The sequence below is a fragment of the Podarcis muralis genome, chromosome 16, assembly GCF_964188315.1.
Source record: "Podarcis muralis chromosome 16, rPodMur119.hap1.1, whole genome shotgun sequence".
Classification (NCBI taxonomy): domain Eukaryota; kingdom Metazoa; phylum Chordata; class Lepidosauria; order Squamata; family Lacertidae; genus Podarcis; species Podarcis muralis.
Window position 1 is genome coordinate 15,696,805 of NC_135670.1, and position 25,579 is coordinate 15,722,383.

At 48.7% G+C, this 25,579-nt stretch overlaps 2 protein-coding genes and 1 long non-coding RNA gene across 9 annotated transcripts in view; 1 reads left to right on the forward strand and 2 right to left on the reverse strand.

Moving 5' to 3' along the window:
• Positions 1-2,925, reverse strand: part of ATG2A (autophagy related 2A) — a 37,648-nt gene extending 34,723 nt beyond the window's left edge. For all 3 annotated transcript variants that reach the window (XM_077920454.1, XM_028711089.2, XM_077920453.1), the window contains exon 1: positions 2,631-2,925. In XM_077920454.1, coding sequence (XP_077776580.1) covers positions 2,631-2,801 — 171 coding nt within the window. In that variant the 5' untranslated portion in view covers positions 2,802-2,925. The remainder of the gene's footprint in view (positions 1-2,630) is intronic.
• On the forward strand, positions 1,026-10,496 carry LOC114587135 (uncharacterized). Of its 5 annotated transcripts, none has more exons than XR_013391001.1 (3): positions 1,026-1,216; positions 5,664-5,859; positions 10,074-10,496. It is a non-coding gene; the product is annotated as an uncharacterized LOC114587135 (long non-coding RNA). The 5 variants fall into 5 exon arrangements; XR_013391002.1 differs by lacking the exon at positions 1,026-1,216 and adding an exon at positions 2,189-2,401; XR_013391004.1 differs by lacking the exon at positions 1,026-1,216 and adding an exon at positions 3,023-3,182.
• LOC114587134 (solute carrier family 22 member 6-A-like) lies at positions 8,032-24,337 on the reverse strand. Its single transcript, XM_028711093.2, has 10 exons — positions 19,429-24,337; positions 18,013-18,116; positions 15,882-16,036; positions 14,720-14,888; positions 14,153-14,276; positions 13,034-13,146; positions 12,331-12,545; positions 11,833-11,941; positions 10,650-10,853; positions 8,032-9,327 (listed from the first exon to the last, which is right to left on the reverse strand). The coding sequence occupies exons 1-10, from the start codon at positions 19,843-19,845 to the stop codon at positions 9,246-9,248; spliced, it is 1,692 nt and encodes a 563-aa protein (XP_028566926.2). The 5' UTR covers positions 19,846-24,337; the 3' UTR covers positions 8,032-9,245.
• Positions 24,338-25,579: the final 1,242 nt, after the last annotated feature.

Here is a 25,579-nt window from a genome sequence, read left to right on the forward strand (position 1 = left end):
CGGCCGGGTGGCCGAAGGGTCTCAAGGGGAGTGATCACACCTTGCCTGCTCCATAGACTGGCAGAGAATTCCCAGGGAATGCCTGCATACAGAGCTTCCTTTTAGGCAGATCCCAAACACTAACTTCCTTGTTTACATGCCCCCTTTTATTTGAAAAAGAATGAGACGGTTCTCACAATGTGCTTCCAACAAGATGCCCATTTGCCTGAGATGGGAGCAAACAATGGCTGAAGGCTGGTCAAAAGCCAACCTACATGAGCCTCGGGGTCCCTTCCAACATCACCGTTCTAGGATTCCTGCCTTTAGTGGCCGCCTTACCTGGGCTTCCTATCGTAGTGCAAGCTTTCCCCCGTTTAGCACTTGAGAAGCTGGGTCATCTGCACTAGCACACCCACTGTTCATCCCAAGCCCTCCATCACAGCCCACAGCCCCAAATGCCTCTTCAAAGGCTGGAACGAAGTGGGCTGCATTACAGGCCAAGGCACCTGGTTACAACAAGGCAAGATGAAGTGGAGGTGGGGAGGGGCAATTAGGGTGCTGCCTCATGCCAAGCACAGTACAGCATTGTCAGCCTGGACAAGCAGTGGCTATCGGACAAGAGTCTTTTCTGGTGCTACCTGGAAATGCCAGGGATTGAACCTGGGAGATTCAGCATGCTAAGGAGGAGCTGGCCACCAAGCTGCCATCAATCTGCCTAAGCCCCATCCCCAGTTATCAAAGGGCAGACATCACTGAAAAGAGGCCAGAAGTCTGCTCCACTGCCACTAAGCAGGGCAAGGCTAGCTGTGCTCAGCCACCAGCAGGAAATGCCTGGCAAAAGCTCAGCCCAACAACAACCTGTAAAGGAAACCCAGAGCACATTCCTCCAGGAGAGTGCCCCACTGCAAGGGTGGTGGGGCAAGGCCAGCTCTGACACTGGGCCCAGGGTCAGCAATAGACATCAGCTTGCATTCGCTCCCCCCAGCACTGCACCTCCGAACAGGAGACACGGCATGTGGCTTTCCAGATGTGTCTGGATTGCAACATCATTCCTGGACATTGGCTTTGGCGATGGGAGTCAGGAGTCCAAGGCTACTGGGAGGGCCCAGAGATGCCCCACTGCCCTAGCCACAAATCCCATTCCTGTCCAAATACAACAGGCACCCACTATATCTGCAATTTCTGGAAAGAGTTGAAGACATTTTCATTCAACAAGCATTCCCAGCTGGATAAATGGGTAATTATCACTTTGTTAAACTTTTAGTCTAGCTTTAAATGTATTTGTTGTTTTTAACTGTCTTATGTAATTGTAATAATACGTAATAATGACAACATCAATCCCCGTGCAGTAAGGCAGGCTGTCCCTCTTCCTGCTCAGAGGATAATCTGGCATCGTCAAGACAATGGTTACATGTTGAAATGCTCAAAGTGGTTGTTGATCTACCTGTTAGTTACCTTATCGAGAACTCATGTGCTTCTAAGAGGAAGTCCCTCCCTCCCTCTCTCAACAACAGCAACAATGGCTGGTGGCACCTTAATAGTCTAACTCTAATCAACTGTATTATGACAGAAGCTTTTGGCATACAAATGCATTATTAATACTCATAACAATTTCCATTTTGCACAGAATTCCAGACCCAAGGAACTGAAAAGTATGAAGCTTGTCATACTATAGTAAGGTTCAATAGAAAGTATTTTTTTCCCACCAACATAGCAAAACAAAACTAGGCCCAAGTAAAATAAAGAGAAAACCCTGCTGGCTCCCAACATCATTCCACAATGGGGAGTGGGGAGACTCACCCCACACCTACCCCAACCCCAGCTAGAGCAAGAAACATAACTCTGGAGGGAAAGCCCACACTTTTAGCGGGGGGCTTCCTGGAGCCCACTGAAGAAGAGGCTCAGTGTGTTCTACGGAAAGCCAGTGTGGTGGTGTTGTATTCTTATTAATCACCTGCCCTTCACCCTAAGATCCCAAGGCAGGTGTCAGCATTAAAAATGTAATGTTTAATGTCTAGCTAGGGCTGGGAAGACCCAGGTTCAAATCCCAAATCAGGCACAAAGCTCGCTAGGTGGCCTTACTCCAGTGCACACACCTTCCACCTAACCTGCCTCACAGGGCTGTTGTGAAGACAACGTGGGGTGGGGGGAAGCTTTTGGGTCAGTCACCCCATCTCACCGGCACTCACACTCCCTTTCTCTAACCCTGCCTTACCGGGCTGTTATGAGGATAACATGGGAGGCTGGAGAGACATGTGAACTCCTGGGCCAGCCACCCCACCTGAGGTTTGCTGCGGGCAGGAGGAAGTGCCCCAGCGATGCCACCTTATTCTCCTTGGGAAGCCCAGCTGGCACGACATATTATGGGGCAGATATTTATAACTCATAAGAGGAGGGCGCTTGACCGAGGAAGGACAGCCAGGTAGGCCGTGACAAGCGGGGCGGCTGCGAGTGGAGAGCAAGAGGCAGCCCCTCCGCTCAGCCACAGCCACCTGCGAAGAGGGCTGGAGTGCTTTACCGGTGGGACTGCCTGTCTGCCTGCCTGGGGTACCCTTCCTGGCCTGCCCTTCCTCCCACTCCCGGGGGTGGGGAGACCCATGAAGGCCGGGCTCGAGGCAGAGGCACCCTCCCTGGGGCTTCGTAAGCCTCACCCAGACGTCGAGGTGGATGCGGCTGAGCTTCCCAGCGCCAGCGTAGAGGTCGAGGCTGAGCTGCTCCAGCCCGAGCCGCTCCTCCAGGAAATGTCCCAGGTAGTGCTGCAGCAGGTACCGGCAGGCGCGCTTCTTGATCGAGCTCGACCACGGGAAGAACCACCGCGACATGGCCGGCCCCGGCGGCCTCTCGCCCGGCCGCCACGATCACTTGACGCCCCGGCTCCGCGCCCGGCTTCTTTGGCCCCCTAGGCCCGGCCCCGCTGGCGGCCCGGCGCGCTCATTGGCCCCGCCGCCCTCCTGCGCTCGTCTCATTGGCTCGCCGAGCAGCAGCGGGGGGTGGGTGACGTCGCGCTCGGGGCGGGGATAAGACGCGGAAGGGGGAAGAAAGGAAAACACACAACCCCCAGCGAGGCGTGATATAAGTCCCCGTTGTGGAGATGCGCAAGCGCGAAATAAGTCCCCTGTATCTCTATACAAGGGAAGCTGAACAGAGTAACCCGCACAGCTTTGTGGATAGGCAACTTCCGGGAACACTTCCCACGCTATACTGTATGTATTAACATCCATAAAGGATGTAAACATTAGTGAGGGATGTAGGCTTTTTCTTTATAGTGGTGTGCTGCTCCCTCAAAGCAGAGGTACAACATAGTTTCACTATACGCTGCGTGGAGAAGGCCTTTCTTTGCTCTGCCCTGAACCTTCCAACATTCAGCGCCATTGGATGTCCTCAAATTCTAGGGCTCCGAGAGAGGGGGGAAAGCTTTTCTCTTATCACCTTTTTTATTTCCCCTGGCAGCATTTCTGTCAAATTTTGCCATGGGAAGGAAAATGGACCGAAAACAGGAAGTTGTCCCTTTAAAAAAAAGCGCGGGAAACAGAAGCCTCAGCCATCTCTATCACAATCCGCATCTCTGATCTGTGACTGCAATAAATTGATTCATTCATCGCTTGCGGGGAGGGAGTTTCTGTCAATCGCCTCCGGTCACCTCTTGGCTGTAGGCATAGCCAGGATATTTATTTTAGGGAGGGGTAGGCTTTATAGATTTTTTTAGGGGGGCGCAGAACCGACGCAATTGGTCAGTTAAGTATTTTTATTTCCTCACTTGATTTGGAGAGGGGGGCTGAGGAGGAAGCCAGGCATAGCGGGGGGGGCGCAAGCTGTGCCCCCCCCCCAAATCAAGTAAGGAAATAAAAATACTTAACTAATTGCGTCGGTTCTGCGCCCCCCCTAAAAAGCAGGAGCTGTGACGTGAGGGAATGGGGTGTCACACGAAGGCTGCCTCTTGCTTGCGGGTGTAGAATAAGGGGTGCAGCGTGGAAGGAAGAATCAGGTTTATGAAATGGGCCCTTCTGAAGGGGGCGCATTAAAAGGATCCCTATGGGTTAGGCAAAGAAAGAAGATGCTCTTTTGCCGCAGCCACGTGGCCTTTCCTCAGTTGCCACTAGCCCAGTGTTTCCCAAACTTGGGTCTCCAGCTGTTGTCGGGTTGGTGTTGGTTTTTTTTTTATGACTACAATTCCCATCATCCCGGATCACTGGTCTAGCCAGCTAGGGATGATGGGAGTTGTAGTCCGAAAACTGCTGGAGTCTCAAGTATGGGGAACACTGCACTAGCCCAAGCTTCCTGGAATATTGTGTAGGTTTCCTTATTTCAATTCCCCCAGGAAAGTTGGAGAGAGCAATAAAATAGCTCCCCCTGTCAAACAGTAGTGGTGGCACCATGGGTAAAAAAATAATACAGTATGCCTTATAAATATGTAGGACTGGTTTGGGTGGGGAAGCCTTGTCCTACCTCTTTTGTATGAAAGGGGGGGGATGCTCCCTATTCTAAATGTATTTCCTCCGAAGTGTCTTTTTAATTTGAGGGAGTTAATTTTCAAGTAAGCAATTTGGAATCACGACAGAATTTCTGGATTACGTTTCTCCTATAATTTGTAAGTGGAAAGTGCTTTTTCTTGAAGGTTCAGCAGTTGGGTAGGGAAGCAAGCTGTTTCTCTTAGGGGGCACTGCTTAAACTTAAATTTCACAGGTATTTATGTTGCTTATGATTAATTTTCATCTATAGACCATTTACTACCTGCTTATATACTCATTGTGAGTAAAATAAGTAATTACTTTATGCCAGTTAGTAAAAAAAGGAAGGCTGAAGAGGCAGCACACAGTATTGAATCTACTTCTGATCTTTGTTTAAAACATCACATCTTAAACACCCTTTTTTGTTATAAATACGTTAACAGCCAAAGTGTTTTGAACTGCTTATAAAGTTGCCAAAGAAAATCAAGCGTTTAACAACTTTGAAGATGAAATAAAGTTACAGGAACTTAATGACCTAGATATGGGCTGTATCCTTCACTCTACAAATGCTTGCATCAATATTGTAAACCATATTGCAGATGAAATGAGAAAAACATTAATAAGCAACATAGTGAACTCTTAAGAACAAAATGTCCTTAATTATTGATGAATCAACAGCTGCGGGTAACAGAACAACTTTGATTGCTATTGTTTGCATAGTTCTTCCTAAAATTTCGGCTCCAATAAGTCTTTTCCTAGATTTGAGTGAGTTTACAAGATACAACAGCAAGATGAATTTTAAGCTCATTAATCACTCATCTTGAGTGCCTAGAAATATCAGAAGTTCAAAAGGACTAAGCTCCACAAAAATGACATAGAATAAGTTCATCTGCTTTCTATGAAAGTCTGAAAGAAACTCTTAGAAAGTGAATACTTGAAGGAGATGCTGCTGATTTGCCTGGATGTGCCAAGGTTTTCAATTCCAAATATTGGCTTAGAAAGCAAATAACCTTTGGTGAAACTGAAATCAGAAAACTAGCACAAAAGTTTCGCTTAGATGAAAGGGAAGCAATTCATGGCTTTCGTGAATATCAAGAAATTTTACGGTAGTCCCTTACGAACTACTTCCTCTAAAGCATGCTTTAAGCACAATTTTAATATCTTCAAGTGAATGTGAAAGGATTCTCTTAGGTGAATCTTACAGTAACTTCATGAAGATCGTCTCTGTTTACACAGACAACTTCATCACTGATGTTCATCAGGATGGTAGGACCTCCTCTTACTCGGTCCAACCCTACCAAATATTTGGCACCATGGCTGCTACAAGGCCATCATTCTGCAGTTGATACAAAAAGCAGGAAGCTATCTAGAAAAGACCAGGGTACACCAGAGGATATGTTAAAAGTGTGGCGCTTACTGTAACAACTTCATGGTGAGTAGAGGCACCTTTTTTTTCTAGAAAAAAGCACTCCCCTTTCTCCATGCATGATTTTATAAAATTCTATAGTGTTGCCTCTTACTTTTCATGTTGCTCCTCACCCAGCTTGCTCAGTTCATCTTGCAGACTCCCCTTGCTGGGCTGCTCTAAAGTTCTGCTAGGCCTAGTTCAAGGTGTTACTATCTGTATATATAAAGCCCTTAACAACTTGGCGTCAGTTTATTTGTGAGATTGCCTAACCCCCACATATGCCCACTCAGCTTCTTAAACTGGCAGAACTGTCAATGGCACAGGTGCCACATAATACCGCTCTTTTATTTATAGAACTCGGTCTTTTAGTGTGGCACCACTCACCCTCTGGAACTCCCTGCCTATTGATATATCAAGCAGGCACCTTTACTGTCCCCTTTTTAGTGCCTGCTAAAAACATTTTCATTTAGGCAAGCCTACCCCAGTTTTTATTGGTGATAGGTAAGTGATCACTGTACTGAAGCCATGAGGTTCACCAGGGCTGTCAGCTTGACCAGCTGGACAAAGACCAGGGCAACTGGGAAAGAGGTTCTCTGCAGCCCACAGGAGAGGAGAGACACCAGCTCGGATTCTGCCCTCCCCCAGTCCTCCAGCTCATGTTTACTCTGGTTCTAAGCAGACTGGTAACTTTCCCAAGTAAATCTTTGACCAGCATCAAGCAGGGAGGGCTAAGACCAGGCCTAGAAAGGCATGGTTCAGTGGATTTCTCAGAAGGATTAATGGTTCTAGAATGTTAAAAATAAATGAAAAATAAATAAAGCCTCAGACAGAGCTCTGTCTATGTCTTCCTGAAGATCTAACCTTGCAGATTTGCTTTTCGGTCCCCATATTCCTTGGATCATCACCCTGATGAGACTGTATAAAACTTATTGTTTAGACGTCCATAGGATCCACTCTGCTTAGATTTTGTCCCAGGACAATCAGAGACACAGAATTAGGACACCATTTAGCTTTCCAGCTAGCCCCCCCCCCCGCTAGCAGTATTTAACGTTTATAAAGCACCTAAAATTTCCAAAGCTCTACAGATATTAAAAGCCAAGACCGGACTCGGCTACTGACTCCCAGTGTAATAGAAGCATCATACAGTGGTACCTCAGGTTAAGTACTTAATTCGTTCCAGAGGTCCGTTCTCATCCTGAAGCAAAGTTCTTAACCTGAAGCACTATTTCTGGGTTAGCGGAGTCTGTAACCTGAAGCGTATGTAACCTGAAGCATATGTAACCCGAGGTACCACTGTACAAGGAACAAGGAAGGTAGAGGAAAATGAGTGTTAGATGTAAGTCTTCTTTGTGGCAGGGATTGCATGGAGAGGGGAGGCCAGTTGCTCCCTGCTCCTTCTCTGGCTAGTGGATGAGGTCATACTGGTCCCATCATTGCCTTAATGTTCCTCCTGGGCAGTGAGGGAGGCAGCCTTCTGCGTGGGCTTTGTGCCACTGACCAGTGGCAGAGGACATGTAGTGCTTCCCTTCAGTTCTGCAGCTCTTCTTTTTCTTTTGTTTAGAGGTATGAACAGGGTTCTGCATTGCTACCTTTGGCTACTGTCTTCCAGTACTGTCTTACTGAGGACACCTGAGATAAGGGACTCATAACGCTCAGCAGGTGAAACTTACAAAGGATCCTTTCACACACTGACAATTTAGCAGCGCCTAATCCTTGCTAATCTGCTTTGAACTATAAATGGAATAGCAGCTCTGCTTCCAGACTTCTGGAACCCAAATAACATTTTGTAGCCAATATTTCCCCAGCCCCAAATGTTGGGTGGGGGAGGGCCCTGATTTTCATTGGGCAACCATGGTGTTAAGTACTCCCAGTCATGAATCCCTGTCCCCTGAAATTGGGCGGTGGAGAGGAGGAGAGAATATGAACGCAGTGCTGTTTAGAAAGTGAAGGGGTTAAGTGACAGAGTTGATTCCTAGAGAGAAGAAACAGACCACAGAGAGAGAAATGTCTAGAGCAATCTATGTGGGCCATAACTAGTCAGTGAGGAGGGAGAGCTAAAAACGTGAGAGGGATATGCTTTGTTCATGATGTCGTGCAGATGCCCTGTAAAAAGGGAGTACACAAAGTGTGACTATTCCACAGCAAATGCCCATTGTGGAAAGAGCACCAGTGTTTAATGTTACTTAGCTCTAATGCTTTGTAGTTCCCCAATTTTATGCTTTCCCAAGAACTTGGCATCTCCACCAGATAACAAATGCAACTGTTTATTTATTAACAATCAACTAACATAGACACAAAATAAATAGTGCTCAGGGCACGTTCTGGAAGCAAAGCCCCTGTGCAGAGCAGTCGTGCAAGCAAGTCAAGAAAGGCTGGGTAATCTGTCAACCCAGGGGGGAGGCCTCTCTTCTTGTATTCCTCTGAGATTTGTCTCCCCCAGGCAGGTATGTGTAGAGTCTTGGGGTTGTTCCAACGGCCTTTCCATCTGTCACTTTCGGGGATAAGTCACACCTCCCATCCCACCAGTCTCTCAAATCCCACAGTGAGAAAATTCATCCCAGTCTCTGCAATTTCCACATCCAACTTTCTGCCCAACCAATGACAAAAAGGTATTTCAACCAAGATGGAGAAATAGTCGGGCAGGGCTGGTTATGACAAGGGGACTGTATGTGTGAGAAAGGCAGAGTGCCCGCTTTGATGCTTGCTGAATCATTATTATCTTTAAATACAGACCATAAAACTGGCAGCAATAGCATCACCATTGAAAGTTTTAAAAAGCTGGAGTGAAGAAGAAGAAGAAGAGTTTGGATTTGATATCCCGCTTTATCACTACCCCAAGGAGTCTCAAAGCGGCCAACAATCTCCTTTCCCTTCCTCCCCCACAACAAACACTCTGTGAGGTGAGTGAGGCTGAGAGACTTCAAAGAAGTGTGACTAGCCCAAGGTCACCCAGCAGCTGCATGTGGAAGAGCGGAGACACAAACCCGGTTCACCAGATTACGAGTTTACCGCTCTTAACCACTACACCACACTGGCTCTCTGGGGAGGTATTTGCTTGGCGCCACAAAGGTTACAAAGCAGGGGCTTGGCAGGCCTCCCTGGGGAGAGGACTCCATCAATGAGTGGCCACCACTGAGAAGGTCCTTCCTCCATTCGCCTCCCACCTCACTTCAGATGGAGGAAGCACTCGGAGGAGGGCCTCAGGCAGTGAGCTCACTTGCACAGGTGGGCAAGGAGGCAGGAAGGTGTTCCTCAAGGTTCCATTTCTCTCTGGGATATGGATGTCCGCAGCCTAATTGTCCCATGCACTACAGAGTCCCTCGAAAGAGGCTGAGCTCCAGTAAGGAATGTTGCTCCGCCTGCCCAGGCTGTCTCCCAGAGAACGATCCTGTTTCTCGTACATCTGAAGCTCAGAAGTATGTCGACCAGACGACTTGAGCCCTGCTCTTCTCCTGCGTCTCCTTGAGAACTGCTTTGGGTTTCCGTCTGGCTCTAGGAACATGACATTCAACAGTATTAAAAGCAGATACTCCTATTGGTTAGAGGAAGAGAGGAAGAGGAGAGGGGGAAATGCAGCCTTTTGGGAAGGGAATAGAATATGAACAGAGCTGAGCTCAATGCGCATGAAGGAAGGATGTTAAAGTGAGGTGCGGGGAGAGGGAGAGAGAATCATTTTGAAATGAGACAGGAAAGAGCATGTGATCGGAAAATCCGGAAGAGACCAAAGCAGCTGCATTTGGCCCTACAGAAGCAGCTGCAGACAGGAGGGAGGCGAGATAACACATTTTATTCCCATTAACTGCTCATTGAAGTGCAGAGCACCAGCTTTTGTGTCACATAGGACTCTTCCTCCAGATTGGATGTTCAAGGTTGATAAAACAAGCTTTCCCCATCATAATAAGAAGGGAGAGGGGCTTTGATTATTATTATTATTTGTTGTCGGCTGCTATTATGATTGTTACTAAGACTGGTGTGTTTGGCTAATACTGGCTGTTGTGCATAAGGATGTGTAATAAAGAAAGAAAAAAGCCCTATTAAAGGTGTGGTGGTTGGTGAAAGGGAAAGATTGTGAGAACAGCTGTGTGGGTAGAAAGCTTTTGAGAAATCGATTAGTGTTTAACAGTATACACAGAGAAACATTTTGTCCGGCTGTATATTGATACAATTATTGCTGTAAAAGGATATTGTGTTGTACTGTATATCAATGGCCATGGATTTTCTTTCTTTCTCAAATTAAGAATTTAAGAGCCTGCTGGATCTGACCAAAGGGGGCCCATCTAGTCCAGCATCCTGTTCTCACAGCGGCCCACCAGATGCTTGTGGGAAACCTGCAAGCAGGATCCGTGCACAAGAGCCTTCTCCCCTCCTGTGGCTTCCAGCAAACTCAAAAGCATTGCCGCCTCTTGATTGTGGAGACAGAGCTGAGACATCATGGCTTGCAGCCATTGACATGTCTGTCCTCCATGAAACTGCTGGGGGGCAGTGGAATTACCTAGGGAGGCACTAAGAGGGCAGTGGGGTGGGGTGTGGGGTGCAGGAGGCAAGTATCAAATTTCAAAAAGTTGGCATCACTGGATCAAGTCCATCCATTTTGTTGAATTAATTAAACCAAATAATTTTAATTGGATTTTGAATAAACGTGTGATTGTTACTACTTTGAATTTTATCGCGTTGCTATCTTCTTTAGGGGGTCGGCTATTCTGAATAATACTTTCTGCCTAGGGTAGGGTAGAGGGGCACTGGTTTATGGGAAGAAGCGGCTGGTGGTCCTAGACACTCCCACACACACCTAGAGGAGAGAAAACAAGACCCACCTTTCTTCCACTTCTTCTACCGTATCCAGGAGGGGGAGGTTGTGTATCTCGGGAAGGAAACCGGCGGCAAGGCCGGAGACAATGGGAGTGACGCCAAATATCACCAGGGGCAAGAAGGGCTGGAAGTCGCCGGCCGTCAGCACCCCTGGGGCCACGATGCCACCCAGACGGGCCATCACCATGGTGAAGCTGGTGCCCGTTTGCCTGCCAAAGAAAAGAGCAGGGGTAAGATCTGACAGAGCACCTGCCTCTCCTGGGACTTGAGGCTCTCTGCCTGCAACGCTTTGACATGCACATATCAGAATTAGATGATGATGATTAGAATTTATATACCACCCTATACCTGGGGGTCTCACAGAACAAAATCAAGATATGAAACCACAAAATATGTAATAAAAATAAAAACAACCAACACTTTCTCAAGGCTAGGGTTGAGTAACATCCCTTTTCATGGATTCTCCATCTTACCCCTGATCCATTATTATTATTATTATTATTATTATTATTATTATTATTATTCTATACAACTTTTTGAAGGCATCCCTGTATAGGGAAGTTTTTAACGCTTGATGTTTTTCTACGTGTCGGAAGCTGCCCAAAGTGGCTGGGGCAACCCAGCCATATGAGCGGGGTACAAATAATAAAATTATTATTAAAATTGTTTTTGAATACATCAAAGGCCTTTTTTCTGACAGTATTCAGAACTGTACCGAGTACCAGCATTCATACAAACCTATTCAATTTCAGGGGTTTGGACAACACCACTTTGCGCCCCTGTCTCTTTTTTTGCTGCCAGTGGCAGCCATTTTATGGTGGCACCCTTGGTTTTTATCAATATCTGAGTACCAGTACCCTGTTGTCATTGTTGTTTTTTACTCAAAAAAATACTGAGTACATTTATAACCGTCCTTTCCTCCAAGAGTCTAAAGGTAGCACACATGGTTCCCTTCCACCTGTTTTTTGTCCTTTGTGAGGTACATTAGGCTGAGATGTGGCGATTAACCCAAGGTCACCCAGGAAGGCTGTGTGGAGATTTGAGGAGGGGCCTCCCCAGTCCAAGGCTGACACTCTAATAAAACAGGGAGCAGGAGCTGATTCTAAGGGGCAGCCACTATTTCCCAGGGTCAAGATCCAGTTCACACATGCACACACTTTTTTCATCCTTGCCCAGTGCTGAGCTCACCTCACAACAGTTGGGAAAAGCTCCCCGCCATAGAGATACAGGCACATGGAGGAGGCCGCCAGGCAGCCTTTCCCTAGCACCACAAGGGCCAGGCGGCCTGTCAACATTTCTAGAAACAAATAGGGGGGAGAAGAGGAAAAATAGGTTAGAATCATGATTCTAGAGTAGGAAGGGACCCCCACGGGTCATCTAGTCCAGCCCCCGGCAATACAGGAATCCGAATCAAGCGAGTCAGAATTCTTGCTCCTCATAGGAAGACGCATCCCAGTTGTACGGTGTGGTAGCGGTGGGCACACGGACCCCCACCCCAGACCCCTAACCCCACTCTCTGGTAGCCAAATCTCTGCCCCCCCAGCTTGCACAGGGTGGGAAAGCCAAACCCATGGTTTTTCAGAGGCTCTTGCTGCAGGATCCTGTCCTGGAATCTCGGCTGTGAACTGACTGCTCCAGAAGAAGCCTCCCCACGCCCAGCCCCTTCAGCCAGAGGTTGCTCCTTACCAGAGGGTACCGCGAGGGTGAGCAAGAGGAAAACTCCAGCCAGGATGAGGGAGAGGCTCTGGATGGTTCTTCGGCCGAAGAATGCCAGCAAAAGGGCGCAGCCCATCTTGGCCAGCAGGTCGATGGTCCCAAAGAAGAGCTGGACCACAAAGATGTCCAGGCCAAAGACAGAGAGGTCCATGGAGAGGCCAAAGTAGGCCAGGTTGATGGAGAAGCTGTGTGGGGAGAAGGAGGAAGGGGGTCAGAGGGAGGCTCACCCCTTGCATTGAGATGGCCAGCATTCTGGCAGAGTCGCCGGGAGATGCAGCGGACCTTTGGGAGGTCTGGTCCTCTCATTCTACATCAGTGGTGGAGGACCTCCCAAGGTCTGCTTCCCCCTGTAGGCACCCCTTCGGGGTCCACATGCTGTTTGTTTGTAGGCTAGAGGCAAAAGTGGGCAGGCCAGTTGGATGTGGCTATTATTTTTGTATAGGAGGCTACATTGCAGCCATGCCAAGGCCAGAGGTTCCTCCTATTTCTCCATCCATGGATGTAAAAGGCATCATCGCAGATCAGGGACATATTCAAGCTGGGAGAGGGGGAGTCCTGATGCCTACACATGGCCTGAGACTGCCCACCCTTTTTCTGTATCTGCTTCTGCCCCCTACCCCACCTGGTTTGTTTGTTTTTTGTCCCAGCCCATTCTGGAAGCCTCTTGGGGTACCTTATCAACATGAGGCAGCAAGAGATGCGTCTCAGGGTTGGAGTGCGGAAGAGGTCCAAGCAGGAGTGGGAGCCCCTCTTTGAAGTGCTGTTCGCCACTTCGGTCTCCAACATCTGAGGAGGAACAGAAGGCAAGAAATCTCAGTGCACTGGGTAGGGGGAAGAGGATATCATGGCCGAGACACCACAGTCTCTGTTGTGCCTCATTTCCAAGGGAAAAATGAACCCTGGGTAAGGACCAAGACCCCTGGACTCTCACACCCAGGGCCAGATTTAGGTTTGATGAGGCCCTAAGCTACTGAAGGTAATGGGGCCCTTTATATGTCCAGCTGTCCTTTGTCAACAACAGATTGTTGCTCTTTTTGTGTTGAATATATGCTATATGGCAATTTATGGACCAAATAGGTATCTAAAGCCATTTGAATATAACAAAATATGTATTTTATCAAAGTAATTGTTGAACTGAAATACAATTAAGAAGAAGTATATTAATAGTGAAATACAATTAAGAAGAAGTATATTGGGGGGGCAAGAGAGTGGGGCCCTAAGCTATAGCTTGTTTAGCTTATACGTAAATCCAGCACTGCTCACACTGCTGAGGGATTGAGGAGGCATGTAACAATAAGTATTATCATAAAAACTGTGAACACACATTTTATTTTCTATCCCCTGCAAAGATTCTTAGTTGGTCCAACCCTGGAAAACATTCGCTAGGGCCCAAACCCACTCTCAGCGACCCTGCCCCACTTTTCAGGACTGTCAGCAACTAAATATCTGTGGGGTGATCTTTGATCTCCCCCTCTCTCCTTTCCCATCTCCTAGGCCAGTGTTCATCTTCAGCCTTGGGTCCCCAGATGTGGTTGGTCTACAAAACCCTTCATCCCCAGCGAGCTTAGACAATGGTCTGGGACCCAAGGCTCTTCTGGGCAGGAGGGTCCACTGCATTTCTGAGTGTGGTGCCAGTAGCTGCCCAAACCACACATGAATGTTGCGTGACACTAACACAGTAGGATGTGTGCCTGAAACGTATTTCCACCAGGACCCACGAATGCTCAGCTGCCAGACTGAGCCTTGGCGGTGGGACATGCTGCAACCAAAGATGACCAGGGTCTTCACTCACCTCCAGAACCACGGCCTCCCCTGTAGCTGCCTTCCCATTGATCTTGGCCACACGCTTCAGGTTGCGGAGGGCGGCCTCCCGCTCATTGTTCATAAGGAGCCACCGGGCTGATTCTGGTAGCCACCTGAGGAGGAATCCCAGGACTTGCTTGAAACTGGCCATCTATTCATTTATACGTATTGACAGCAGAAAAGAAGCGTTTCCCACTTTCTGTGTGACAGCCCTTCAGATATTTGAAGATGGCTATCCCATTGCCTCTCCATCTCCTCTCCTCCAGGCTAATCAACCCCAACTCACTTAACCGTTCTCCTCCATTTAGGCTTGGTTTTATTATCTTGGTCGCCCACCTCTGCACACCTTCCATCTTGTCAACATCCTTCTTAAATTGTGGTGCCCAGAACTGGACACAGGACTCCAGATGGGGTCTGACCAAGGCAGAATAAGCGGTAATATGACTTCTCTTGATCTGGACATTCTACTTCTGTTGATGCAGCCTAGCTCCTGTGCTCTTTTGCTCTTCATTCCCCTTCTCCATTTCAGCCACAGGGGCTGGGACTCCAAACTCACCAAGAGTAGGCGAAGAAGACAAAAAACGGTGCGGAGATGGCCAGCTGCAGCCAGCGCCAGTCGCGGAGGCCATAGGCCAGGCCGGCAAGGAGCACCTGCCCAGCTGTGCTGCTGTAACTCTGTGTGGCCACCACCGTGGCACGATGCTTGGTGGGCACCCACTCCAGGCCTGGGGAAGGGAGAACAGGAAATCCCAAAGTCTGAATATGGAGCTGGACCTGGAGGAACCAAGGCGGTTCAACAATGTCTCTAGCTGTGTGCTTATACATGGAGAATATTGGTTGGTGGATTTTTTTTTTAAAATAACAGGTTTATTATTATTACTTATTGCATTTATATCACATATCCAATGCCCTTTTAAAATGTGTTGGGGGGTTATTGGGTTTTTGTTTTTATTATTATTATGTATTTTGTGTTTTTATATTGTGATTTTATCTTGTAAGCTGCCCTGAGACCTGAGGGTATAGGGTGTCTACAAATTTGTTGTTGTTGTTGTTGTTATCAAAGCTCAAGGTGGTACACACTGTTCTCCCTCTCCTCATTTAATCCCCACAACAGCACTGCAAGGTAGGTTGGGATGGGAGAAGCAGTGACTGGCCCCCAAAGTCACACCCAGTGAGCTTCATGGCTGAGTGGGGATTTGAACCCGGGTCTCCCAGGTCCTCGTCCTCATTTAATCCCCATAACCCTGTGAGGTAGGTTAGGCTGAGAGAAGCATTACCTGGCCCAAGGTCAGACTCAGTGAGCTTCATAGCCTCGTGGGAATTTTAACCCTGGTCTCCCAGGTCCTAGTCCGACACTCTAATGACTACACCACACTGGCTATCTCAAGATGGACAAACATTATGGGAAGGGGCAATTGGTCTGCAGCAGGACACCTGCTCTGCACAGGCAAGGCCTCATTTTCAGTCCCTGACATTTAATATCAGGTGACAAAAGTGATGGAGAAGACCCTCCTCTGCCCTTGACCCCAGAGAGCTGAGCAACTGTGGAGAGAGAAATGGGGAAATGCCAGGGGCACCCATGGGAGATTTCCCCCACCCCTGAAGCAAAGACCAGCTTCAGCAAAGGCCTTTTCCTCAGAGCAGGGAGGGTGTTGTTCTCCTCCATCCCCTCCACCATCATCCCAGGTTGTCTCTAGGGCACAACCAGTGGCACTCACTGAGGCAGACGTAGTTCAGCAGGAAGCCAGAGATGCCCACGCCACTTAGGAAGCGGAAGATGCAGTAGGTGGCAAAGGTGGCAGAGAAGGCAGCCCCTGTCCCCGTGACAGCGACCAGCAGCAGCGACCAGATGAGGATCAGACGGCGCCCAAACCTGTACAGCCAAGATATCAATGGTCAGCTCTGGGAAATGCCTTGTAGGCAGCATGTAGGAAGTTGCTGAACTGGTCTAGCTGGTCATTAGAAGAACAACGGTGCCTGAGCTTGATTTTTTCCTCTTCCCTCCCTTTCCCCCTTCCCTTGTGTGCCGTGTCTTTTTTAATTTATTGTAAGCCTGCAGGCGCAGCGACTGATTGCATTTAAACAGTAGCATGTAAGCCACTCTGGGAGCCTTTTGGGCTGAACAGTGGGGTATAAATACTCTCAATAAAGAAATAATATTAGGAGGGTTCGTATGACTATGAGGGATGGGTTGCAACAGGCCTTGTGTGCTCAGGCCTCCCCTCTCCTCCTCTGGCATAGGCTGTGGAATTGGTACCTTCCACTTCCATTTTCAAGTAACCACAGTTCAGCATTAGGAAGAGCCCTGCTGCCTCAGGCGGTCCATACTTTGGGGGGGGGGGGAGTAGGCAGAGCAGTGTACAGTGGTACCTCGGGTTAAGTACTTAATTAGTTCCGGAGGTCCGTTCTTAACCTGAAACTGTTCTTAACCTGAAGCACCACTTTAGCTAATGGGGCTTTCTGCTGCCGGGAGCCCGATTTCTGTTCTTATCCTGAAGCAAAATCCTTAACCTGAAGCACTATTTCTGGGTTAGCGGAGTCTGTAACCTGAAGCGTATGTAACCTGAAGCGTATGTAACCCAAGGTACCACTGTATGCCTGTTCTGAACCCTGAAACTAGGCCACATCCATACCATACATTTAAAGCACTGTTGTGCCACTTTTAAGCAGTCAGGGCTACTACCCCCAAAGAATCCTGGGAGCTGTAGTTTGTGAAGGGTGTTGACAGGTTGCTGCTGACAGGAAGAAACCCCACCACCATTCCCCTCACAGAACTACAGTTCCCAGAGTGGTTTTAAGATCCAATCCCTCTTCACGGCGGACTCTGGGAACTGTAGTTCTGGGAGGGGAGTAGAGGTTTCCTAGCAACTCTCAGCACCCTTAGCCAACCACAGCTCCCATAATTCTCTGGGGGAAGCCATAACTGTTCAAAGTGGCAGGATAGCTCTTTATAGGCATGGTGTGTGAACAAGGTCATTGTCACCGGCTCTCTGGTATACTGGAGGAAGTTGACCTTAATTGGCAGCTTGGCAGCCTGCTTATCTTTCATTCTTGGAAGAAGAGGAGGAGCCATCTTGTCTCTGGTCTCAGGCAGCATCATTTCTTGGGCCGGCCCTTTGGATCACGCTCCCTAAGGCACCTGACTGGCCCTCGTGGGACCAGCATGTGGGACTTTGGCCTTAAATGACCCAGTTGCAGGTCTCACATTGTTCTGCTCTTCCTGTCAACCTAATAATGATTAAGTGAGGCTTGTGAATCAATTACAGTACAGGCCCATCAAGCAACGTTGCAGGATTCCCATTGCTGGGTTATTGATGCCACTAGGGAGCCTGTGGCGCTCTGGGTGTGCCTGCACCCCAACTCCCACCAGCCCCAGGCCCACAGAGAACAACAATGGGACCTGCAGTCCAGAAACACACCAATTCCCCACCTCTGACACAGATTGTGATTTGGAGTGTTATGGGGAGCAAGCTAGAGACACTTGTAAGAACACAAGACACTTGTAAGAACACAAGAAGAACCTGATGGATCTGGCCAGTGGCCTCAATGGGAAACCCTCAAGCAGGATTCGAACACAGGAGCAACTCTCCCCTCCTGCTGTTTCCAACAACTGGGATTCAGAAGCATTGCTGCCTCCACGTTGGAGGCAGAGCATAGCCGTTGTGGCTAGGAGCTGTTGACTGTCAGCTGAATGGTCTCTTTGAGTCCAGGAGAGGTAAGGGTGTGTGTGTGTGTGTGTGTGTTACGATTATTCAAGCCGACAGATCCAGAAGGAGAGGTTGGGGTTTTTGAGGGAGGTGGGACCACCCAGTTGAAGAACAAGGTGAGGCGAGCAGGCTGGCTTCTTACCTGTCGGAGAGGTCTCCAAAGATGAAGGCTCCCACCAGGACCCCTCCCATGAAGAGGGACTGAGCCAGGCTCTTGAGGGGTTGTAGGTGACAGACCAGATCCCACTGCAGGGAAGAGAGAGGGAGACAGATTTGGTGAGGCAGCCTTTGGGGAGGGGGAGATCAGTGAAACATGAGGTGTCATACTGGTCCTTGTGGGAAGCATGCAATGGAGGGGAGTGGGTGGAGACTGGGGTGAAAACCCCACTCAAGTTCCCATTATTATTATTATTATTATTATTATTATTATTATTATTACCTGCCCTTCACCAAGTCCCAGAGAGGGTTGCAACAGTTTAAAACTCAGAATGAAAAACAGTTGAAACACATTGCATTCACAATACTGTAATAGGGTGGGTCCTGAAGGCAGGGCAGTGTAGTGGTTAGAGTGTTGGACTAGGACTTGGAAGAGACAGGGGTTCAAATCCCCACTTGGGCTGTGAAGTTTACCGGGTGTGTGACCCTGATGGAAGGCAGACACCTACCTCACAGGGTTGCTGTTGTGGGGGATTAAATGAGGGAAGGAGAACCCAGATTGCCAATTTGAGCTCCTTGGTTAAAAATTGTGGGATAGAAATGCAATAAAACAAATAAACAAAACACTGGTGTCAAAGGCCAGGGTAAACAGGTGCATCGCCTCCTGGGTCATTTCAAAGCTGCCTCCAAGTTGGGCTGCCAGGCTGCCTTGGCATCTGATAGCCTTCCCTCCTTGTCTGTTGTCACCCTCCCTGCGGTCTCCCTGTGACATAATCTTTTGAGGCCACCCATATTTGTCACTTGGAACTGGGTCTTGCCTGGGGTTCCAAAGTGAGTATTGGGCTAGAGACAGGGAGTCATGGGGCTATTTATTTATATAGTGGCACAGCAATAAAACTATCCTATTCGCAAAGCTAAGCAGGGTCCGGTATGGTTTCAAATTGGATAGGGATCTGCATATCAAAATTCCTGCATTGCAGTGGGTTGGACTAGATGACCCTCAGGGCCCCAACTCTCTGATTCTATCCCATATTGTTTAAGGAGCTCAAAGTGGCCCACATACTTCTCCTCCCCATTTTGTCCTCATTTAATCATTACAACAACCCTCTGAGGTAGGTTAGGCTGAGGGGCAGGGACTGGCCTGAAGTCACCCAGTGAGCTTCACGGCCAAGTAGGGATTTGAACCCTGGTCTTTCCCAGGTCCTAGGCTGGCCCTCTAACCACCACACCACCACTAGCTCTCACCTTGGTTCCAAATCCCCATGGAACCATGACGCTCACTTGAGCCATCCTCTCTCTCCACTTAACTTACCTCACAGGGCTGTTGTGATCATAAAAAGTGGGGAGAAGCCAGGTGTGTTACCCTGCCTCTTCGGAGGAAGGGTGTTAATGTTATTCATACCTCGGTGACGATGGTGGAGGTGAAAGTGCTGCGGTCATACTGCCAGCCGTCCTGGCATGGCTCCAGCTCAGGGTCCCTATCCTGGCTCAGGGAGCCATTGGCGTCAAGGGCCAGCCTGACGGCAAAGCGGTGGCATCTGTCCGGCCAAATGCTTTGGTCCAGAAAGAGAGGGTGACCGTGATGGGAGGTGTTGGCCGGCGACGGCAGGCGACATCGGTGCTCCGGGGAGGCGGCGCTGAAGTTCTGCACCAGGTTGTGACTGGCGAGGAGCAGGACTGGCAAGGTGAGCAGCAGGACGGAAAAGAACTGGAAGGGGCCCATGCTGCCCACTTTCTCCAGCAGGTCCCCAAAGGGGATAGCAGCTACGGGGCCCTTGGGGCAGAGGGAGAGGCGACGCAGGCCTTTGGCAGGAGACATCCTTCCTCTTGGCGTTACCTTTGTCTCAAGCGCAGGGTGCCCTTTTATGCCAGGAGGAAGGATGTGGAGGGAGGTTGGGGAGGTGGGTTAATCAGTCACCACCAGACCATTGGGGTGGCTGTGGCTAGGACTGTGCGCATGGGTGTATATGTGTGAACAGACACCTGCTCTCTTGCTGGTCTGCAGCAGCATGCAGTGCCCAGTTGCTGAGAAAGATGCAACTGGAGAGTAAAATTGTAGAGTTGGAAGGGACCCCAAGGGTTGTCTAGCCCAACCCAATGGCCACATTCACATCAAGCATTTAAAGCACCATGATACCACTTTAAACAGCCATGCCTTCCCCCAAAGAATTCTGAGGGCTGTTGTTTGTTAAGGGTGTGCTGAGATTTCTTAGGAGACCCCCTATCCCACCCCCGGAACTACCGTATTTTTCGCTCTATAAGACGCACTTTTTCCCTCCTAAAAAGTAAGGGGAAATGTGTGTGTGTCTTATGGAGCGAATGCAGGCTGTGCAGCTATCGCTGAAGCCAGAACAGCAAGAGGGATCGCTGCGCAGCAATCCCTCTTGCTGTCCTGGCTTCAGGGATAGCCGCGCAAAGCCTCTTCAACAACATTTGATTCAGAATATTTTTTTCTTGTTTTCCTCCTCTTAAAATCTAGGTGTGTCTTATAGAGCGAAAACTACGGTACATGTTCAGGGTAGAATAGCTCAGTTGGTTGGATAGGTAAATAATTGGATAGCTGGTTGGAGAGGTGAATAATATTCCTGCATTGCAGGGGGTTGCACTAGAATTCGCAGGGTCCCTTCCAACTCTACAATTCTATGATCCTCTAAGTCTAATTCCCAGAGTGGTTAGCAATCCATTCCTCTACACAGGGCATTATGGGAATTGTAGAATGGTGGCTTCCTAACAAATTTCAGCACCTTTAACATACTACAGCTCCCAGGATTCTTGGGGGGGGGGGAGGCCATGGCAGTTTAAATTGGGTATCCTAGCACTTTAAATGTACCATATGAAGAGAGCAACAGATTTCCCTCCCCAAGGCATCACGTCCAGGACCAGCAGCAAGCTGTTTTGCCACATGATGCAGAAAATCCCACAAGCATAATACTATGTTACTGAGGTAAAAAGAACTTGCTGCCCTTCCAGGATTCTCAGAATCAGTTGCCCAAGGGTGGATACCTCATACCTAATGATAGGGTTGGCTCTGATTCAAATGCATTTGGCAGTGTGTGGGTCTCATTACATTCCCTTTTCCTATAGATATTGGAGCTAAAGAACAAGAGATTCCTTGTCCCACCCCTGTTAAAGCCCCCCCCCCAACTCCCTGTTTTCTTTCTGACTGGAGAGGCAGGTTAGAGGGATTCTCCCCTCAATCACCCCACAGACACAGGCACATTATGCAAGGGTTCCCCCAGTTAATCAATATAAAGACACAATAAACTGAGGGTGCCTTATTTGGTCCTGCCCGCCCCCCAAAAAGATTGACCTACTTACGTCTGAGGAAGAAAGAGCAAAACACAAATAGTTAATGATTCATGATTTAACCATCTTATTTCCTGCCAGGCAGGAGGCCATTGCCCCGCTTCCCCTGTGCCCTGAATAATGGCCATTGGGCTGCAAATTCCTAGAAACTGCTTCTGTCCCTCTCTCACAAACAAACAATGGCACACACCCTGTCCTGCTTCTCCAATGGGGGCGATTTCCTCCAGGTCTCTCCTCCAGGCATGTGATGATGCAGAGCTTGTTTCTGTTGCACAATTTGAGGAGTGCAGTGACAAATAGCTAGACACTCCACATACACAAACACTTGCTTTGAGTCAGGATTACCTGGACTCAGCCTCCGAGTGCCAGCGCTGGAGCTGGACATGAATAAAGATTGCCTCTGAGTGCGTGCAAAGAGCACCGTTTCATTTTAAAAGATTTATATACTGCAAAGAAACATTTGCAAAAAACAGGATCGATGCCGCTTCCAGTTATAAGTCACAGGGTGTTAAAATAGCATATATATAATATAGCGGTTAGAATGCTGGACCTGGGAGACCCGGGTGAGAACAGGATATTGGACTAGGTGGCCGCTAGGTCTGACCCAGCAGGCTCTTCTTAAGTTATTCTGGATGTGCCTGAATAGCTCAGTTGGTTAGAGCATGGTGCTGAGAACACCAAGGTTGCAAGTTCGATCCCCGTATGGGACAGCTGCATATGCAGGGAGTTGGTACCAGGGTTCTTTCCAACTCTACAATTCCATGATTCTAGTATCTATCATACTATGAATCTGCAGATGGCTTCTTGGAATCCAGAGCAGACTCTGGGGTGAGCCAGGGCCTTTTCTCTTGCACGTTCCAACCTCAAAGTTTCGTCATCTCTGCCCACGGGTCAGCGCCCAGGGAGCCTGCAAGTTCTGCCAGATTCATCCCTGGCTTGCCCTGGAGTTGCTCCATAGGGCAACTCTTCTTCCTGTGAAATGCCTAATGAGTTCAGTTAAGGAGGAAGGACAAAGCCACCGATGCAGAGGATGTGAGTGGGTGCAGTGGGAGGGAAATATGATATGCTAGCAGCCAGCTATTGCTCAGCTGAACAGGGCTGGCTCCAGGTTCTCAAGCACCTTCGGGCAAGATGCCCACTTGCCTGCCCTGTCCCCTTTGGGCCCAATCCACACAGCTGCTCAGAAGGAGATGGCAAAGGGAGCACACTTGGAGGGGGCAGCCAGCAGCAGCCAGGAGAAAAATGGGTTGCCAAGGGGTTGGAAGACAAGGTGCAACTCAAGTTATTATAGAGAGGCTTGTATGGCTTTAAGGCAGATAGGGGAGGCAGTCTCCAGATTCCCAAACTGTCTCTGTCCCTTTGATCTCTGTGCCCACCCGTCCTTTGAAATGAAGGTGGAGTGTGTGAGGCTTGAAAGCGACTGGACAAATTCATGGAAAGGGCAAACTAACCATGATGGTGGGCTCTGCCTCTATGGTGGAGGTAGCAAGGCTGGAGACTGCAGGAGGGGAGAGGGCTCTCATGCTTAAAGCCTGCATGTAAGTTTACCATTAAGAGCATCTCTGCTCTGTGAACAGGATGCTGGGCTAGATGGGCCATTGGCCTGATCTGGCAGGCTCTTCCTATGCTCTTATGACCAGGGTACCTGGAGGCCTGCTGTCTCCACACTGACCTACCTGTTCTGCAGCCTTTGGCAGCCAGCAGGCCTGGTCGCCAGGAGAGTTTTGGACAACTCTCCTACAACTTCCCAACTGTGGTTGCCCCACAAATTGGTATAAGAGCATTTATTTTCGATCTCTTGAAGGAAAAAGGGCCACTGCAGTCCTCTAGGCCTGGTTCAAAGGCATTTTCTGTTTGTTTGTTTTAGAAGGGTTTTACGAGATGTGTGTAACCTAGTCATAAAGTTCATATACAGTGGTACCTCGGGTTACATACGCTTCAGGTTACATACGCTTCAGGTTAAAGACACCGCTAACCCAGAAATAGTACCTCAAGTTAAGGATTTTGCTTCAGGATGAAAACAGAAATCGCATGACGGCGGTGCGGCGGCAGCAGGAAGCGCCATTAGCTAAAGTGGTACTTCAGGTTAAGAACAGTTTCAGGTTAAGAACGGACCTCCGGAATGAATTAAGTACTTAACCCGAGGTACCACTGTACTGCTTCATTGTAAAAAAAAAAGCAACAACCAGTAAGAACAGTCAAAAACAGTTATTTAAAACATTTAAAAAACCATTGAAATCAGTGAGGAGCTAAAAGATTAAAACACACTTCCAACATTCTACCGTGTCTGGGCAAGCTTGGCAGGTGCCAACAAGAGTGTGGCAAAGGAGCCTTCCTGATGTCAATAGGCAGGGAGTTCCAAAGTGTAGGTGCTGCTGCACTAAAAGATCAGTTTCTTACAAATGTGGAATGAGTATTACGTAGCACCTGTAACAGTGCCAGTTCTGCAAGCTGAGGAGGCCGAGTGGAAACTGCTGATGAAATGCTTCTGCTTTTAGAGTTTGTATGGGTGGTTTTAGTGTTCTAGAGCAGGGGTCAGCAACCTTTTTCAGTCGTGGGCCGGTCCACCGTCCCTTAGACCATGTGGTGGGCCAGACTATATTTTGAAAAAAAATAATGAACGAATTCCTATGCCCCACAAATAACCCAGAGATGCATTTTAAATAAAAGGATACATTCTGCTCATGTAAAAACATACTGATTCCCAGACTGTCCAGGGGCCGGATTGAGAAGGCAAATGAGCCACATCCGGCCCCTGGGCCTTAGGTTGCCTACCCATGTTCTTTTGATCAATTGATTTTATTCTTCTTAGAGCCTGTATTCCTGCATTTCATTGTTTCTACCCTGTCCACCGCTTTAATGGCTAATTGCTGTGGTCTTTACATTTGTTAAAAAATCTTAAATCAGTGGTTCCCAAAGTGGCAGTAGTGGCAGGTGGGGTGGGGTGGTAGGATTACTTAGGTGGGCACCAAGAGGCAAGGGGGTAGTGGGGTGTGTGTGGAGGTGTCAGACTTTGAAAAGCGGGTCTCACTGGATCAAGTTCATAAATTTTGTTGAATTCATTAAAGCAAATAGTTTGATTTGGATGTTGAATAAATATGCAATTAATTGTTACTGCTTTGAATTTTACTGTGTTATAATCTTCCTTAGTGGGTTGTGCAAACAGATATTTTGAATAATGCTTTTTATAGGGGAGGAAGCACTGGGGATGAGTTTATGGAACGAAAGGCATAGTGGCCCTCAAAAGTTTGGGAACTGCTGATCCAAATGAAGGATAGCTATATAAATAAAGGCTGCCTCTGCCACTAGGCGGTGTTAGGCAAAGCCAGGCTTCCTTGGGCAAAAGGACTGATGCACAGGATCTGGCTGCCTGCCTAACCGCCTCCACCTGCAAGATGGGAATCACCTGGGGAGAAAATCCACAAGGGTGATGCCAACCAGCACTCTCTTGTACTTCCCCTCCGGCCTGCCTCCCTTCCCAGGCCTGTTATGAGACAGCGCTAATCGCCAGCGCCTAAATGGATTAATGGGCCCATTATCGCTCATCTCGCAACTCAACTCTTCCCCCCGGAGAGCGGCTCGGACAGCCGCAGCCGCCACGAGGAGGGGAGGCTGCAACAGCTTAAATGCACAGGCAAGCAAGTGCTCCCTTGCATTAATCCTTGCGCTCAACAGATATATATACAGTATATATATTTGCAGATGAGATGGGTGCGCGCTTGCTTGCTTAACAGCAATCACCTGCCCGCAAAAAGAGCGGCGCGAGTGTCAATCCACCTGTTTCTTCCCTGTTCCCCTGCAAAGGTCAGCGTCAATGTCAATTAAACGGCTGGCCTTAATAAAATGTGTAGCATCGATGCGATTAAGAGTGGTGCATCGGAGGGGGGCGATGGAGGTTATTATTCTCCTCTTCCAAGTAACAGGAAGCAGCGGCGAGATCTCAAAGGAAAAAAACATCGAGCGGGTCGCCGGGCGGGTACAATTAAAGACCAACTCCATCGCGCAAAAGAAAAGAAAAGCAGAGCAGAGCAGTGAAGGCTTTGGGTTGGGAAGCCCAGCCAACCTTGCATTGTGGGTGTAGGAAGCTGCCTTATACCGAGTCAGACCGCTAATCCGTCTAGCTCAGTGCCGCCTGCACTGACTGGCAGGGGACGATCTCCCAGCCCTGCCTGGAGACGCCAGCGGGCAAAGCAGGGGCTCTGCCCTCCCCCGTGGTGCAATGCCAAGGGGACAGCGCAGGTGACCTC